At 43.8% G+C, this 15,730-nt stretch overlaps 1 protein-coding gene across 2 annotated transcripts in view; it reads right to left on the bottom strand.

The window, feature by feature from the left end:
* Positions 1-15,175, bottom strand: part of ATP2A2 (ATPase sarcoplasmic/endoplasmic reticulum Ca2+ transporting 2) — a 45,690-nt gene extending 30,515 nt beyond the window's left edge. For both annotated transcript variants that reach the window (XM_073676301.1, XM_073676300.1), the window contains exons 1-8: positions 14,619-15,175; positions 12,400-12,417; positions 12,237-12,319; positions 7,604-7,708; positions 3,664-3,802; positions 1,908-1,988; positions 1,376-1,461; positions 825-1,289 (exon numbers count right to left, since the gene is read on the bottom strand). In XM_073676301.1, coding sequence (XP_073532402.1) covers positions 825-1,289; positions 1,376-1,461; positions 1,908-1,988; positions 3,664-3,802; positions 7,604-7,708; positions 12,237-12,319; positions 12,400-12,417; positions 14,619-14,736 — 1,095 coding nt within the window. In that variant the 5' untranslated portion in view covers positions 14,737-15,175. The remainder of the gene's footprint in view (positions 1-824; positions 1,290-1,375; positions 1,462-1,907; positions 1,989-3,663; positions 3,803-7,603; positions 7,709-12,236; positions 12,320-12,399; positions 12,418-14,618) is intronic.
* Between the last annotated feature and the right edge of the window lie 555 nt (positions 15,176-15,730).

Raw genomic sequence — 15,730 nt, 5'->3', positions numbered from 1 at the left:
AATGTCTCAGCCCTAGAGACACTGAATGGAGCAGCAGGGCTCACACCGATAATGCTCCAGACAAACTACAAGGGATCTCACTCATGCTTCCATATACAACATTAACGTTTCTCCAGTTTGGAAGTTTTCCACAAATCCATGGAACAGGGGATAACTTCCCAATCTCTGGGGTTCAACTGCTGGGACCCCCACTGATCCAAAGAACTGGGGCTATGGAGAGCCCCCTGTGAATGGAGCGGTGGTCGAATAGACACACACTGCTGCTCCATTCATTATTATTGGGTTGGCCAGAGATAGTCGAGCGCTGTTCTCAGATGGTCTTTGGCATTCCCATAAGAATTAATCAGCCTCCGTGACACACACACACACACCGAGATTGTTAAGGGTCCCAGAGGTAGGACCCCCAGTGATCAGAAATTTATTAACCAAGCAATGGATAGGAGATAACCATGTCAGTCCTATTAGGAATGAATGGCGCGGCAGTGCACATGATCAACCACTGCTCCACTCACATGGGGCTTTTCAAAGCACTGTTTCTCAGGAACAGTGGAGTCTCAAAGGTGATAGCTCCAATGATCGGGAAATTATCCCCTGTCCCATGCATACGGGATACCTTCTAAACTTGAGAATACCCCGATAAGCATAGACCAGGACCCTCCATCCTAAATCGGTAAGGGCTCCTGCCATCCAAACAATAGGTCTCTTAAAAACATGCCCAACGGACATAAAAAAACAAGCATAATGGTGTAATATCTGTGGTATGCAAATAAAGCTGCATAAGACATTTCTATTTCTTATAAAGTAAACATGATGCGATTCCTTACCCTACAGACTGACATCTGGTTAGTGGTTAGAGTACCGGTCTTGTCAGAGCAGATAACTGATGTACAGCCCAGTGTTTCAACGGATGGCAAGCTCCTGACAATCGCATTTTTCTTTGCCATTCTTCTAGTTCCCAAAGCCAAACAAGTGGTGATCACAGCCGGCAAACCCTCGGGAATAGCAGCAACAGCCAGGGCAACAGCAATTTTGAAATAGTAAATTGCTCCTCTTATCCAAGAGCCTCCGTGTACAGGATCATTAAAGTGTCCAATATTAATGATCCACACAGCAATGCAAATTAAGGAGATCACTTTAGAAAGCTGCTCCCCAAACTCATCCAGCTTCTGCTGCAGAGGAGTCCGCTCCTGTTCTGTAGCCACCATTTCATCACGAATCTTGCCAATTTCAGTGTTGACGCCAGTGGCGACAACTACACCAATGGCTTTACCAGCAGCAATATTTGTACCCTGATCAAGAAAAAAAAAAAAAAAAATGAAAATCATTCCACACTAATCCATGGCGTAAAAGAGCTTGCACTAGAGGACCAACTTACAGAAAACAGCATGTTCTTCTTATCCTGATTTACAGCTCGAGGATCAGGGACTGGGTCCGTGTGCTTTATTACAGAGACAGACTCCCCTAGAGAGAAATAAAAAGGTACATTTATAATTTACATCATATATACTTGGTCGTTATACATCTTAAGACAATACAGCGCAAGTTTTCCTTTAACGGTTTAAATTATTTGGTCTAACAAATACGCCGAACAATATGAATGTAGCATTTGGCCTTCCTCTGCTGGGAGGTCAAACAGTTTCCCCATCTCATACTAGAAGTTAGCTCAGATGGCAGGGGGGAAATCTTCCAGAAGAAATACAATAAAAGCAACTGCCTGAGCCACACTGGCAATGGTTGAAGTGACTATCACCATGCCAAAAACGTGGCCCCCTGTGCTGTCGGAATTCGCAGTTATAGGGATTCTATGAAGTCCAAGTTATTTTATATGATAAATCTTCAGGGACTTCTTTTAAAGATATTAATTCCTGTTCATTAAGGTACATACCAGTGTGTTGCATTATACATACCTGTAAGGATTGACTGGTCTACTCTCAATGTGGTGGATTTGATAGAAGTTAGCCGTATGTCTGCTGGGACTTTATCTCCAACTAGAAATAAACAAATTATGTATTACAGGGGTTGTCCAGGACTTTAACATTAAAGACCTACACCCAGTGGGCCCACCAGTCAGCTGTTCCCAGTGTGGGCTGGAACATCTCAGCTGCGGAGCCGCACAGCACAGATCAGTCAACGAAATAGTGGCCGGGTACTGCAATTCACCCCCTATTGATTTGAGTAGATGGAGAATGTGCGGTACCCGACCACTATACAGCTGAAGGCCATTAATATTAACGTCCCAGACAACCACTATAATACCACAAGATGTAATAACAGTTTGCTCTAAAAATACAGATTGAGAAGCAACATTAATGTGATACAATAGTGGCCCCTATACAAAAACAAAAAAAAAAAAAAACAAAACAAAAAAAAAAAAAATTGCTAAAACTTTACTAACAGGCAGTTGTAGAGTTGGATTTTAGGTAAGCTGTGGCACCTGCAGCCGATGCACACAAACAATGTACGAGAACGTCCTCAGCTTCCCACCTATCAGCATTACAAATAGAGTTTACTGCTGCACATGGGATGAATATGGTTGAGGCATAGCAGGTTTCCTAGGAATGACTACAGGCCGGTGACTGAAGTAGAAAAGCTACACTTAATTCCTAGTATACTGAGATGCATACAGCATGTCTGCAAAAGATAAGGCAGACTTTTATAGTTATCCCAAGTGATGTTGCGCTCTGATAAAGGGAGCAAGTGATATCACCGATGTGTTATACAGAGCTTTTAATACAACATTTAGGACCTCAATCGTTGTCTGCAAGGTATATACAAAGGCTGGCATGGTGAGCTGCACTCCTCGGTACCACAGGGAGCGGCATGTGCGAGCAGTCCCTAGTGGGAGTCCTTATGCAATTACAAGTAATAGTTTGTTTTGCGTTCTTAAGACACCTGCAGGAAATCTTAGCAGGTTCAATAAAACACCTATGAGGCTCCTATAAAATAATGGATCTGTCATATAAATAGTCAGCGGGAAAACATGTCCGTGGCGGTGTATGGCCATTATACGTAATCTGTCATACCTCGCACCAAGCTTACAGTGATGCCAAAAGGTTAGAAAGGACTTCTGCCAGTTACATGTGTGCCAGACTACACTAAGGGATAAATCAGAAGAGCCTCTACAGCAGCCAACAGGTATAATAATGTACAATAAGAACAGGACACTGGACAGTCCTAAATCTATCGCAGTCAGTCATTTTCACCGCTGTCACAGAAGGCAAACTGGTTTCGACACACAAATGTCATTGGCATACGGCCTAGAATTCCATCTCAAGATATGCATCCCTGTGTGAAGTGCTGCAAGTCCCTACATGGACATCTCTACAAATTCTATGGCAAAGTCCATACAATACTAAACAGAAAAGGTATTAGTAACGTGCTCCACATACACCAGCTACTTAACATGAGTGCTGTAGACCTGCAGTAAATTGCCCCGATGTCTGCTCGTTAAAAGCAATCTGACATTTATAGATATATTAGAGCTCAGCGGCACACAGCAAATCCATCAATGGAAGATGTACACTGCAAGCCAGTTATCACAGCTACAGTAAAAAAAAGGGTTAAATTTCCACATAGAAATAAAGCTTACAAATGGGACGTATTAATCACCACACGACTGGTTTCTATCATGACACCACTAAAGGATCACAAATAAAATCTCACCAGCAACTTCCACAATGTCCCCAGGGACAATATCCCTGGCTTTAATCCTCTGGACGCTCTTTCGGTCTTGTCGGTAAACTTTACCCATTTCAGGTTCATACTCTTTGAGCGCCTCAATGGCATTTTCAGCATTTCTTTCCTGTTAAGGGAAAGACAACGATATGATTGCAGCAAAGAATGGGAATCAACATTTCAAAGTGAAATGCATGAGGAATTAGGCCGCATGCACACATCGCATTTCCACACAGATTCACACCAATAACCCATACAACTCCGCAAGCAATGATGAAACATTACACTGCATAAAAAAAAAAAATATAGGAAGGCTGGAGTTCAGGACAATGTTAATAAAAAAAAAGTCAAAAAGGACAGTAAGGGACATTTACTTTGCAGCCTACATCTAAAAATGTGACCCAACCCTTTGAATTAGGTGCAATACTAAAGCCCTTTAAATTTTACAGGATGACAGTATATTTTGTTTGGTTAAAAGTGCCCATTACACAGTTATCTAACACGAATATACAACTACTGTGTTTGAGTTTGACATCCCTGTTCTAAACATTTAGCCGACAGAGGGCCAAAATGAAAAACTTGAACAAAGTCGCAGGCCAACCAGTATACAGTATTATTGGCCCCCACACTGGGGTGGTGGTTCTGGTGTCGAGGGCCAAATAAAATCACCGTGTGGGCAAGAGTTTGACACGTGTGGTTTAGAATTTTCCAAAGTGTATAGTCACCTGAAAAGGGGTTTTCAGGCTAAAAATCATCTTTTCAACTGGGCGTCATTAAAAATGTTGTAGTGTTTCACAGATAACAATTACTAGCTCCACCAGACCATGCTCACTGATGGACCCTCATTTAACTGACTCTACAGCCACCAATAGACACAAAGGCTATAGAAGGCAAACAGTAAAATTTTTATTGAAGCCCAATTGTAAAAATAATTTTTAGACAAAAATAAATGCAGTTAAGTGTGTGCGTGTGTATATCGTCCCCAAACAACCCCTTCAACGTAATGTTCTGGGAATAATGAATTAGAAGAGGAGTATTTAAAGTCCCATCTATAGAAAAATGAAGCAAATTCAAATGTAACCATTTGTGCAAACAGAAAAAAAAGATACATACATACCAAAAGTTTGGACACATCTTCTCATTTAAAGATTTTTCTGTATTTTCTTGACTATGAAAATTGTACATTCACACTGAAGGCATCAAAACTATGAATTAACACATGTGGAATTATATACTTAACAAAAAAGTGTGAAACAACTGAAAATATGTCTTATATTCTAGGTTCTTCAAAGTAGCCACCTTTTGCTTTGATGACTGCTTTGCACACTCTTGGCATCCTCTTGATCAGCTTCAAGAGATATTCACTGGCAATGGTCTTCCAACAATCTTGAAGGAGTTCCCAGAGATGCTTAGCACTTGTTGGCCCTTTTGCCTTCACTCTGCGGTCCAGCTCACCCCAAACCATCTCGATTGGGTTCAGGTCTGGTGACTGTGGAGGCCAGGTTATCTGGCGTAGCACCCCATCACTCTCCTTCTTGGTCAAATAGCCCTTACACAGCCTGGAGGTGTGTTTGGGGTTATTGTCCTGTTGAAAAATGAATGATGGTCCAACTAAACACAAACCGGATGGAATAGCATGCCGCTGCAAGATGCTGTGGTAGCCATGCTGGTTCAGTATGCCTTCAATTTTGAATAAATCCCCAACAGTGTCACCAGCAAAGCACCCCCACACCATCTCCTCCATGCTTCACAGTGGGAACCAGGCATGTAGAGTCCATCGGTTCACCTTTTCTGCGTCGCACAAAGACACGGTGGTTGGAACCAAAGATCTCAAATTTGGACTCATCAAACCAAAGCACAGATTCCCACTGGTCTAATGTCCATTCCTTGTCTTCTTTAGCCAAACAAGTCTCTTGTTGCCTGTCCTCAGCAGTGGTTTCCTAGCAGCTATTTTACCATGAAGGCCTGCTGCACAAAGTCTTCTCTTAACAGTTGTTGTAGAGATGTGTCTGCTGCTAGAACTCTGTGTGGCATTGACCTGGTCTCTAATCTGAGCTGCTGTTAACCAGCGATTTCTGAGGCTGGTGACTCGGATACTTATTCTCAGAAGCAGAGGTGACTCTTGGTCTTCCTTTCCTGGGGCGGTCCTCATGTGAGACAGTTTCTTTGTAGCGCTTGATGGTTTTTGCAACTGCACTTGGGGACACTTTCAAAGTTTTCCCAATTTTTCACACTGACTGACCTTCATTTCTTAAAGTAATGATGGCCACTCGTTTTTCTTTACTTAGAATTTGTATTATGGCAAGAAAAAAGCAGCTAACAGTCTATTCAGTAGGACTATCAGCTGTGTATCCACCAGACTTCTGCACAACACAACTGATGGTCCCAACCCCATTTATAAGGCAAGAAATCCCACTTATTAAACCTGACAGGGCACACCTGTGAAGTGAAAACCATTTCCGGTGACTACCTCTTGAAGCTCATCAAGAGAATACCAAGAGTGTGCAAAGCAGTCAAAGCAAAATGTGGCTACTTTGAAGAACCTAGAATATAAGACATTTTCAGTTGTTTCACACTTTTTTGTTAAGTATATAATGCCACATGTGTTAATTCATAGTTTTGATGCCTTCAGTGTGAATGTACAATTTTTATAGTCATGAAAATACAAAAAAAAATCTTTAAATGAGAAGGTGTGTCCAAACTTTTGGTCTATACTGTACATGCATACATACATACATACATACATACTCAGGTAGGATAAACCTACTACAGAAAGCAGAACAGTCAGCATAAAGGAGCATCATTACATTATGGCATGATTGAATGTAAGAAAAAGAAGTCCAAGTTATGAATAATTAACTCCGTACAGCCATTCACAACTCATGTGGCTTTCTTTGGAAAAAGAAGCACTTCAATTAAAAATCTATACAAATGGCAATTCCTTGTTTGTAACCACACTCCAACCTTCATTAAAAGGTGTTCAAACATAAACTGCCCCCCATCAATGTCTGAAAGAGGACAAGCTTAAATGTTATTCCCATCCTCACTAAGTAATGGCAAATCTCTGGGATATGTCATGATTTTATGATCAGGGTGGGAAGGGGGGGTATACAACTTCAGTGAACCCCACCAATTCATAGGAAGTTCTTCCAAGAACTGCGCTGTTGGCCTCCGCCTGTGCAGGTAAGAACAGTGATGGGAACATGACAATGAATAAGGCTGGCCACCCCTTCATTCTCAGATCAGTCGGAGGCCCCACCAATCAGAAGTGACAGCAAATCCCAGCTATTTGCCATCATTATTAACTGATGCCCAGGGGAGAGTCTCATTCCCAATTTATACTATACATCAGTAGGTTAGGGTGAATCTACCATTAAAAATGTATTATGGAAGGGTTTTATAACTGCCTGTACTTCAATGTGTGAACATAGGCAATCCCAAAAAGAAAATCAGGTGGGATAATACTTTTTTTCATGTACACTTTAAATGCTCCATTGCAGTCCTGCCCTATTCATTTAAATGGGGATACGATGTGATACCAGACAAATCCCATAGATACTGTACGGGTCACAGCTTCTGGGAAAAATAATGCTTTATGTAATTCCAGACAGCATACAGAAAAAAAAAAAAAAAAAAAAAAAAAAAAAAAAATATAGTATATGACATCAGGGGACACTGATATGTCGGCGGTTTGCAAAACCAAGATTTGTGCAACAGGAAATTGCAGCACATGCCCAAAACCAACAGAAGAGTTTTCCTGGATGATTACTTAAGACAATCTTTATTTAGAGGTAGAGATCACACTTCTCATGAAAGGGGCAGAACATCAACACTGGAGACAGATCATTTTATTATTTCGCAGCTCTGAGGTCGTACCGGGAGACACAGGGTGACTGATGTCAGTGCCATACCGCAGATATTTACTTACCTGCCACACGCCCACAATGGCATTTGCTACTAATATAAGTAAAATTACAAAAGGCTCTACAAAGGCTGTGATTGTTTCTTCACCTTCCTCGAACCATGCCAATACCTGAAAGAAAGAAGGAAATAAATCAAAACAATGCCAAGACCTGCGTCCCCTCATGTGGAATTTGCTTCCCACATTACCATGCACTCACAATAGACACACTTGACTGGTGCCCGCTTTGACTACTGCACGAGACCTTAGGCACAACTAAACTTCAAGAGAAATGCGGGGGAAAATAATTATCGTCAGGCCAGGGCTTTTCAAGAATGAATTAATTAGCGTTTCTCTGTAAGCTGCCTGCCCTTCTGTTACAGACAGCTGGAGAGGGCTCCAAATTCCCAAAGTGAAACGTCCCAAATAATAGGAGTCCTAACAAACGAGGAATGTGAGTGTTATGTTTAGCCAAGATCATAACAAGAAACCACACAAGTATATACTGACTGTGCTTACCACAATACAATGGCCAGCCACAGCCAACGCCATCTAGGGCCACAGTGGACCCAGAACCCCCCCCAAGTTACTACATACTAAAACACAGCTCCTAAAACATTGTCTAGATCCCAATATCCCCCCCATTACGGAACTAATAGCACAAATGAAGCATTATATGGAGGTAGAACAACAAGATGCCCTATGTAATAATGCCCTATGTTCTAAAATGGAAACAGTTTATTATAAATTGCTGTTCAATAGAGGACAAAAGGAAAATGGTAGAACCCGTTACATCTACAGCATGGTATATACTCGAAGATCTCAAAAACAACTTAGGTCCACTTCGTTTAACTTAAAATGAAGAGAAAGGTGAGGAGAACAATCAATGGGCCAGGACTTCTGGCATAGATATACAGTAAATACATTAATTATCCATGATGGCTTCAATGAGATATAAGACATACTGTCAACTTATTCATTTTGATGTGTTTTTTTTTTTTGTACTCTATTAGTTAAAATATATGAATAGAGGTGTTATAGACCCAGTCTGTGTACGGGCACCCTTATGTAGCATCGGCGTCTCTGCCCCTTTACGCCGGGCTCCTGGCCCAGCATCTTCCGGCTCTCCTGTTGCAGCTGCTGCCGGCGCGTGCAGCTTCCCGGGCACTGTGCTTAGGGCGTGCGCTCCCTCCCTCTTAAAGGGGCCACGCGCGCCGTCCTAAGGAGTCCCCGGCCAATGGCCGGAGGACTTCTCATATAAAAGGCACCTCCTCCAAAAGGGAGGTGCCCGTGCAAGGTTGTAGCTCTGTGTACTTACTTTGCTTCAGCCCTCAGGTCCAGCCCGCCAGCCTGTCTATGGGCCTGGCCAGTCCGCTTATCGGGAGCCTTAACCTGCCGTGCCTACCAGCCAGCCTACCTGGAGGCTCCTGCTTGTTACCTGCCGTGCCGTCTACCTGCCTGCCGTGCTCATCTGCTGTACCGGTCAGTCCCTGCCTTCTGACCCGTGGGAGTCACCTGCTCTCATACAAGGACTGGCCCAGAGTAGCACCTGGTCGCTCTGCTCGGTCCTTCCCTGCTTCACGGAGTCGATTGAGCCGCCGTGTGACCTTGGTCAGTCCGAGTTGATACCTAGTTATGCCCCTCTGGTCCCTCCTTGCACCGCAGCACAGAGGTTCCACCACCCGGATAAGTAACACCTTACCTCTCTATGTAACATATTTGATGGATGTTGTGTATTTGTGTCATGAAAACTCAAATAAAAATGATGTTGGGGAGGGGGAGAAAGAACACTCGCTGGGCTCCCATAAAACAAGCACAAGCAAGAACTAACACAAATCGTTCTAGAAAGGAATACAAGGCTTGGGGTCTATACATAAGGATACAATATACATATTACATATGACTCTTCCTCTGATTAGCTTTCCCATATCCATAACCTAAAAGTTCCCACCGCTCAGCAAGTCAGCTACAGATTCCCAAGAGGAAAAACAAAACTAGAGGAAACAGTGTTCTCCACTGGTACTCACTGCTCCAGGACAATAAGCCATGGAAAAAGGAGCAGCGAGGCCTGCACCCACTGGCCAGGTTTAGAAAACAGGGCCAGCTTGTAGTCTCCCAGAAACAATGGCTCACTGGTATATAGGCTGTGCCGGGTATTGCAGTCCAGCCCTACTCACTTAAATAGGAGTAATAGAAGCGCATTGCATCTAAGTGAGCAGAGATGAATTGTAAAACCAGACACGTTAAAAGGGATTTTCAGCTAATAAAAGTTACCAATGGGAAGTCATCCAGGAATAATAATAAAAAAATATATTTACCACCTCTCCCCCAGTCCACCCCCCATTCAAGAGTTGCCATTGCAATAGTCTCCGACTTATCACTTTTAGTCCGGCAGCGCTGGAGTGGAGGACGGATTCCAGGTGTAAAGCACTGCTTCTTTTAGTAGGATGGCATCCCACTGATAACTTCTGACAAACAAAAGGATTGGCAAGATCCACCACCTCCCATCTCTGAGTCCCCCCCCCCCCCCCCCCCCCCCCCGACTGTCTGGAAGGTGCGTTTCACAAGTCAGATCCTATGAAGGCAACAGTCAGGATTCAAGTTTGCCTGCAGTCTTGCTCAAGAATACAGGTATAACTAGATAGCACAATTTGGTGTCATATTGACTCCACAGCTTCATTTCTTCATCTCACAATAAATATCTGGTACAATTTACAGCAGCCCATGACACAGGCTCACACATTAGACCGGCAGCACTGGGGATGGGGGCATGTAAGGCAGATTATAGCAACCCATTCATGGAACATGTTCACCATACTAGTGAGGATTTCCATCTATACTTCAAAAAAAGAGCTATGTAGTTCATCAGATGCTGCAATGTGTGGACGGTAACCGAGGAATTTTCATATCCAATTTCATGGAGATGATAGATCAAGTCATCCATGCAATACAGATTGAGGCAGCAGAATTCCCAATTCTAACAGCTGCCAACACGTTCCCATCTACTCCCAGCGAGATTTTTACTGACAATTGGGATTATGAAGAAGCATAAGTCCACATTAAGCAGACGCTACTTTACCCTTTCTATGCCAATACCTAGAGAAGGAACACAATGCTGCTTGTTGCCAAGAGCTGGGTTTTAGTTGCCAAGGGAGGTAATGTTTTATTATATGCAGTAATCTATGATATGCATTACGGTATACAAGTGAAAGTAGACTTACAGCGTCTTTAATTCAAAACTATTTCCCTTCATGAGAGTCTACATACAGCAATATTTTATCACCAATGTTACATACTAGACTCATTGTAACATCCAACTGGGCAGTTAAAACTATCCTGCACATTTACAAAGCCACCTCTGCAGCGGCCAGCAACTTTCTAGCCTTGGTATTTCTCCTTAAGGGCTGCACAGCATAGTATATTCCATTCCGACTACTATATATAGCGGAGCCTGAACCAGACAGTGAATATACAGCCTAGACAAAGCATATCCTACATTCCAATGATCCATGAAATATGGAACAAACGAAGAACTGTTCAAACTTCGATTAAAGCAATTGTGCAACTCGTTAAGCCAAGTGCTTGAATAAAAACTTTTCCAATGCAGATGCCAACTATCGTGCCATGGCAGTACCATTATTAATGGCTTACATTACAACACAGAGGTGCGTGCCCGGGCTGCTCTGATTACAATACTGCTCGCTCTGTTGGTGCAGCCTGCAGATTGTTATCTTGAGGTGAAATGCAAGTATTGATTGTAGCACAGTAACTGGACCCCATATTCCAAATATCCCCTCATTAAAGAGGGTCTCGGGGCATATAATATACCTGGCCACACACAACGATAGCTGACTGCCAAGCACGCTTATGGCATTCAGCCATTTCTCCCTCCTTCCCAAGAATGTTCGACCAAACAGACAATGTCTATGGAGAGTTGGGAAGACCCCACACGCATTAGTCTGTTGGCTCATCCCACAGATATTGGCGAGTTTGGATAACTTTAGTCTAAATGTTTATGCAGGCCATCAATATTAGACTGGTAGCAGTCCGACACCCAGCACCCCCATCACTCAGCTGTTATTAGCACCAGGTGTACACACTGAACAGGGCAGCGCAGCGGCTAATGTGGAGCAGCCCATACTCGCTTAAATAGGCGATGACCATCAATTCTCCATTGTTGAAATCCCACTGAACTGACAATGAGGACTTGTCCCAAGGAGGGACGTCAACAATAGTATATGCCTGGAAAACCCCTTTAAGATGCTAAATTAGGAATAAAATATAATTGAGAAATATTATTCATCAATTGTCTTTTCATTTGTGGGCATTACATGGCAAACTCCCCCACCCACCAAAAAAAAAGCTTACGCATGCCAGAGGGGAGAGTGAACTACAACTGGTCTAGCCGTCATATTCATTCCCCATATCAACTATTTGGTCTTGGGGCACTATAGTCATTGCAGGCTGGAATAAGGCCAGGTAGTAATACTCAACAGGACGGGAGACGCCAAAAATTCCCCCATGGCCACCAGTCTCTCTCACACAACTGCACATATACAAGTTCTATCAGCAGCTCCTATAACCTGTAGATTATCCCTTACTAAATCTGCAAATACAAGAAAGACTCTTAAAAACAGCTTTAACTTCTCCATATACTTACAAAAGATATACAGGCAGCAAGTAACAAGATTCTAACTAGTAAGTCTTCAAACTGCTCAAGCACCAATTCCCATAGTGTTTTCCCTAAGGAAAGAGAAAGAAACACTGGTCACATGGACTGGCGAAATGCGGGGAGATCTCGCCACAGTATAGGCGGCACGTACCTTCTTCTGCAGGTAATTCTGATGAGGCCGATGATCCGGGGAGCATGCGTAGAGGAGCGGGGAGTGAAGAAGAGGAAATCATTAGTATCCAATGTTTATCTAAAACAAGACAGTTTAGTAAATAATCCAGGAAAGACTACACTTGCTAGGGAGATATCCTGACCATCCAAGGCATTATTCACATTACTCGGGGGGCTGCAAGCAGCCATAGCTCTCATACATAACACCTACTATCAAAATTATTAGACTGAATTCTGGACTGAGTCCAGTACTTAGGCCTTGTTTCCAGCTGTATCTTCTGATGTAAGAACAGATCCTGATGGGCTATGGGGTCAGTCACATCCCCATGCACATCTGATCCAAAATGGCAGCATGTTGCATTTTTTTATACAGTTCCATGTTTTTGCGTAGAAAAGAGTGAAAGAGCCAGAAACGATCCGTTGAGATCCTGATTCAGGCGATCGACCCCGGCCTTATTCTATACTTAGTACTCTATAACCACACGGACAGCCTGGCACTAGCAATACATCCTGTAACGTGGTAAAACTCAAGTTGGCAGCCAAATTTAGAGTAGGATTCTACTGATATCAGGGGTTAAAATAGTTACTATGGATCTGCCATCTCATCTGCTTTCAAATGTACAGAAATTCAGAGTGGAAAAAAAATTTGGACCTACTCCAAAACCCAAAACTGTCTTTCAGAGAGATGGTCCCTAAAATAAGAGGTCAATATACACTCGAAATAACAGAACTGATAATTTAAATCTAGATCCGGAAATGGGTAATGCAATCAGCACATATAACGTACCGCAATCATATGATCAATAATAAGTAATAACGTAACCGCCACGTATAGCACAATCATAAAGCCAATGAGAAGCAACGTAACCGCCACGTATAGCACAGTCATACAGCCAATAAGAAATAACGTAACCGCCACATATACCACCGCAATCATACGGCCAATAAGAAATAACCACCACATATGCCGCAATTATACAGCCAATAAGTAATGTAACCACCTATACCGCAATCACACGGCCAATAATAATAATGTAACCTCCACATATACTGCAATCTTATGGCCAATAAGAAATAATGTAACCACCACATTATTGGCCGTATGATGGCGGTATATGTGGCGGTTACATTATTATTGGCCGTGTGATTGCGGTATAGGTGGTTACATTACTTATTATTGGCTGTATAATTGCGGCATATGTGGTGGTTATTTCTTATTGGCCGTATGATTGCGGTATATAATAATGTACCCAGCAAATACTGCAATCATATCCAATAAGTAATGTATTTGCTGGGTACATTATTATATACCGCAATCATACGGCCAATAAGAAATAACCACCACATATGCCGCAATTATACAGCCAATAATAAGTAATGTAACCACCTATACCGCAATCACACGGCCAATAATAATGTAACCGCCACATATACCGCCATCATACGGCCAATAATGTGGTGGTTACATTATTTCTTATTGGCCATAAGATTGCAGTATATGTGGAGGTTACATTATTATTATTGGCCGTGTGATTGCGGTATAGGTGGTTACATTACTTATTATTGGCTGTATAATTGCGGCATATGTGGTGGTTATTTCTTATTGGCCGTATGATTGCGGTATATAATAATGTACCCAGCAAATACTGCAATCATATCCAATAAGTAATGTATTTGCTGGGTACATTATTATATACCGCAATCATACGGCCAATAAGAAATAACCACCACATATGCCGCAATTATACAGCCAATAATAAGTAATGTAACCACCTATACCGCAATCACACGGCCAATAATAATGTAACCGCCACATATACCGCAATCATACGGCCAATAAGAAAGATTGTAACCAAATAATATATACCGCAATCCTATGGCTAGTAATAATGTAGCCACCACTTACATATAATATGGCACAAACATGGGGCCAATAGGAGGTTGCCCACACCCAGCAGCCTGTCTAGCCCCTGTGGTGCCTCCCTGGCCTCCAGCCTGTGCTGGCACTGGGCACACCTCTGGGCACACACCGGCAGGTGCAGGGAGGTGGAGGCACCGGCTGGGAGTAGACACGAGGCTGCAGCCATGTTCCGTGTGATGCCGGCAGGGCAGGGCTAGGCCCGGACAGGAAGTGCCCACGTGACGGCGCCGGCTGGAGCCCCCATGGCACCCGACTACAGGGCAGCCCCGGGCACGTACCGTTGGGCCCCCACCGCTCCTTCTGCTTCTTGACCTGCTCCAGGCCCAGCCCCGTGCTCTCGTTCACGTTGCAGTGCGCCAGCACCTCCTCCACCGTCTTGGTGTGTGCGTTCTCCATGGTTGTCCCGTACTCTTGTTCTCTGGCCGGCGGTGTTCACATACGAGCCCCCCGCCTCGGGCACGCAGTCTGGGCTCGGGGCACTTCCGGTCGTTCTCAGCCGCTCGGTGTTACGATTGCTTCTTACAGAGCGACCGATGCCGGAGAATTCCTGCCGCGATGATATCGGCTCTCGGGTGTTCCCGGACCAGAACGAGCCAACGAGTCTCTGCAGTAGCTTCCCGGGCAGCGGCGGTTCCCTTAGTGTTGGTTCTGGAGCTGCGGCCTCCCTTTTATGGTGTCTCCCTTCGGTGTGCTCGGCCTGAGCGCTCGGTGGTGCTGCCGCCGCTGCTAGTGGCACTGCCGAACAGCCGCTATAGCATTTTATTCTGAGGCTGCTCCGGGCTCACGAACGCTGCATGTGGACGACTCTGATTGGTCGAGGCTCGCGTCATCAAGCCACGCCCTTTGTATTCAGCAGGATACCGGATCATGATGACGTAGCATGAAGTGTCCCGGTGGGGGAGCTCGACCTGCACTCGGCCGAGGTTGTCTGGGCGGAGCCGCATCCCAGTTCTCCCATCCTTCGTGTGTCACCAGCCGTCATGTGTGCACAGCCTTCTATAGTCACTGCTCTCTGTGTGTTATGCTGTCCGTCTCCAGAAACAGTGCTCCAAATAATAGCCCAACAGAAGTGCATGAAGAGCGGCTATAATACCGCTGTGGTGACCCAGTACTGCCGCTGTACTGTGCGGATCACTGTGAAAGGGAATCCATCATTAGGTTTTCACCACATAATCGGAGAGCAATATAATGTAGAGACAGAGACCCTGATTCCGGCAATGTGTCACTTATTGGGCTGCTTAGTGAAGTTTTTATAATATCAGTGTTTTTCAGCAGATCATTGCTGGAGGACTAGTGAACCTTCTGCCATGTAGTCCTCCATATCATATATATGAGTTCTGTATAGCCCTGCCCCCATCACTGATTAGCAGCTTTCTGCCTATGCACAGTA

Source organism: Phyllobates terribilis, unplaced genomic scaffold (assembly GCF_046119375.1).
Source record: "Phyllobates terribilis strain yellow unplaced genomic scaffold, ASM4611937v1 Scaffold_1__5_contigs__length_1240528914, whole genome shotgun sequence".
Taxonomy (NCBI): domain Eukaryota; kingdom Metazoa; phylum Chordata; class Amphibia; order Anura; family Dendrobatidae; genus Phyllobates; species Phyllobates terribilis.
This window is presented reverse-complemented; position numbering and strand designations above follow the sequence as displayed.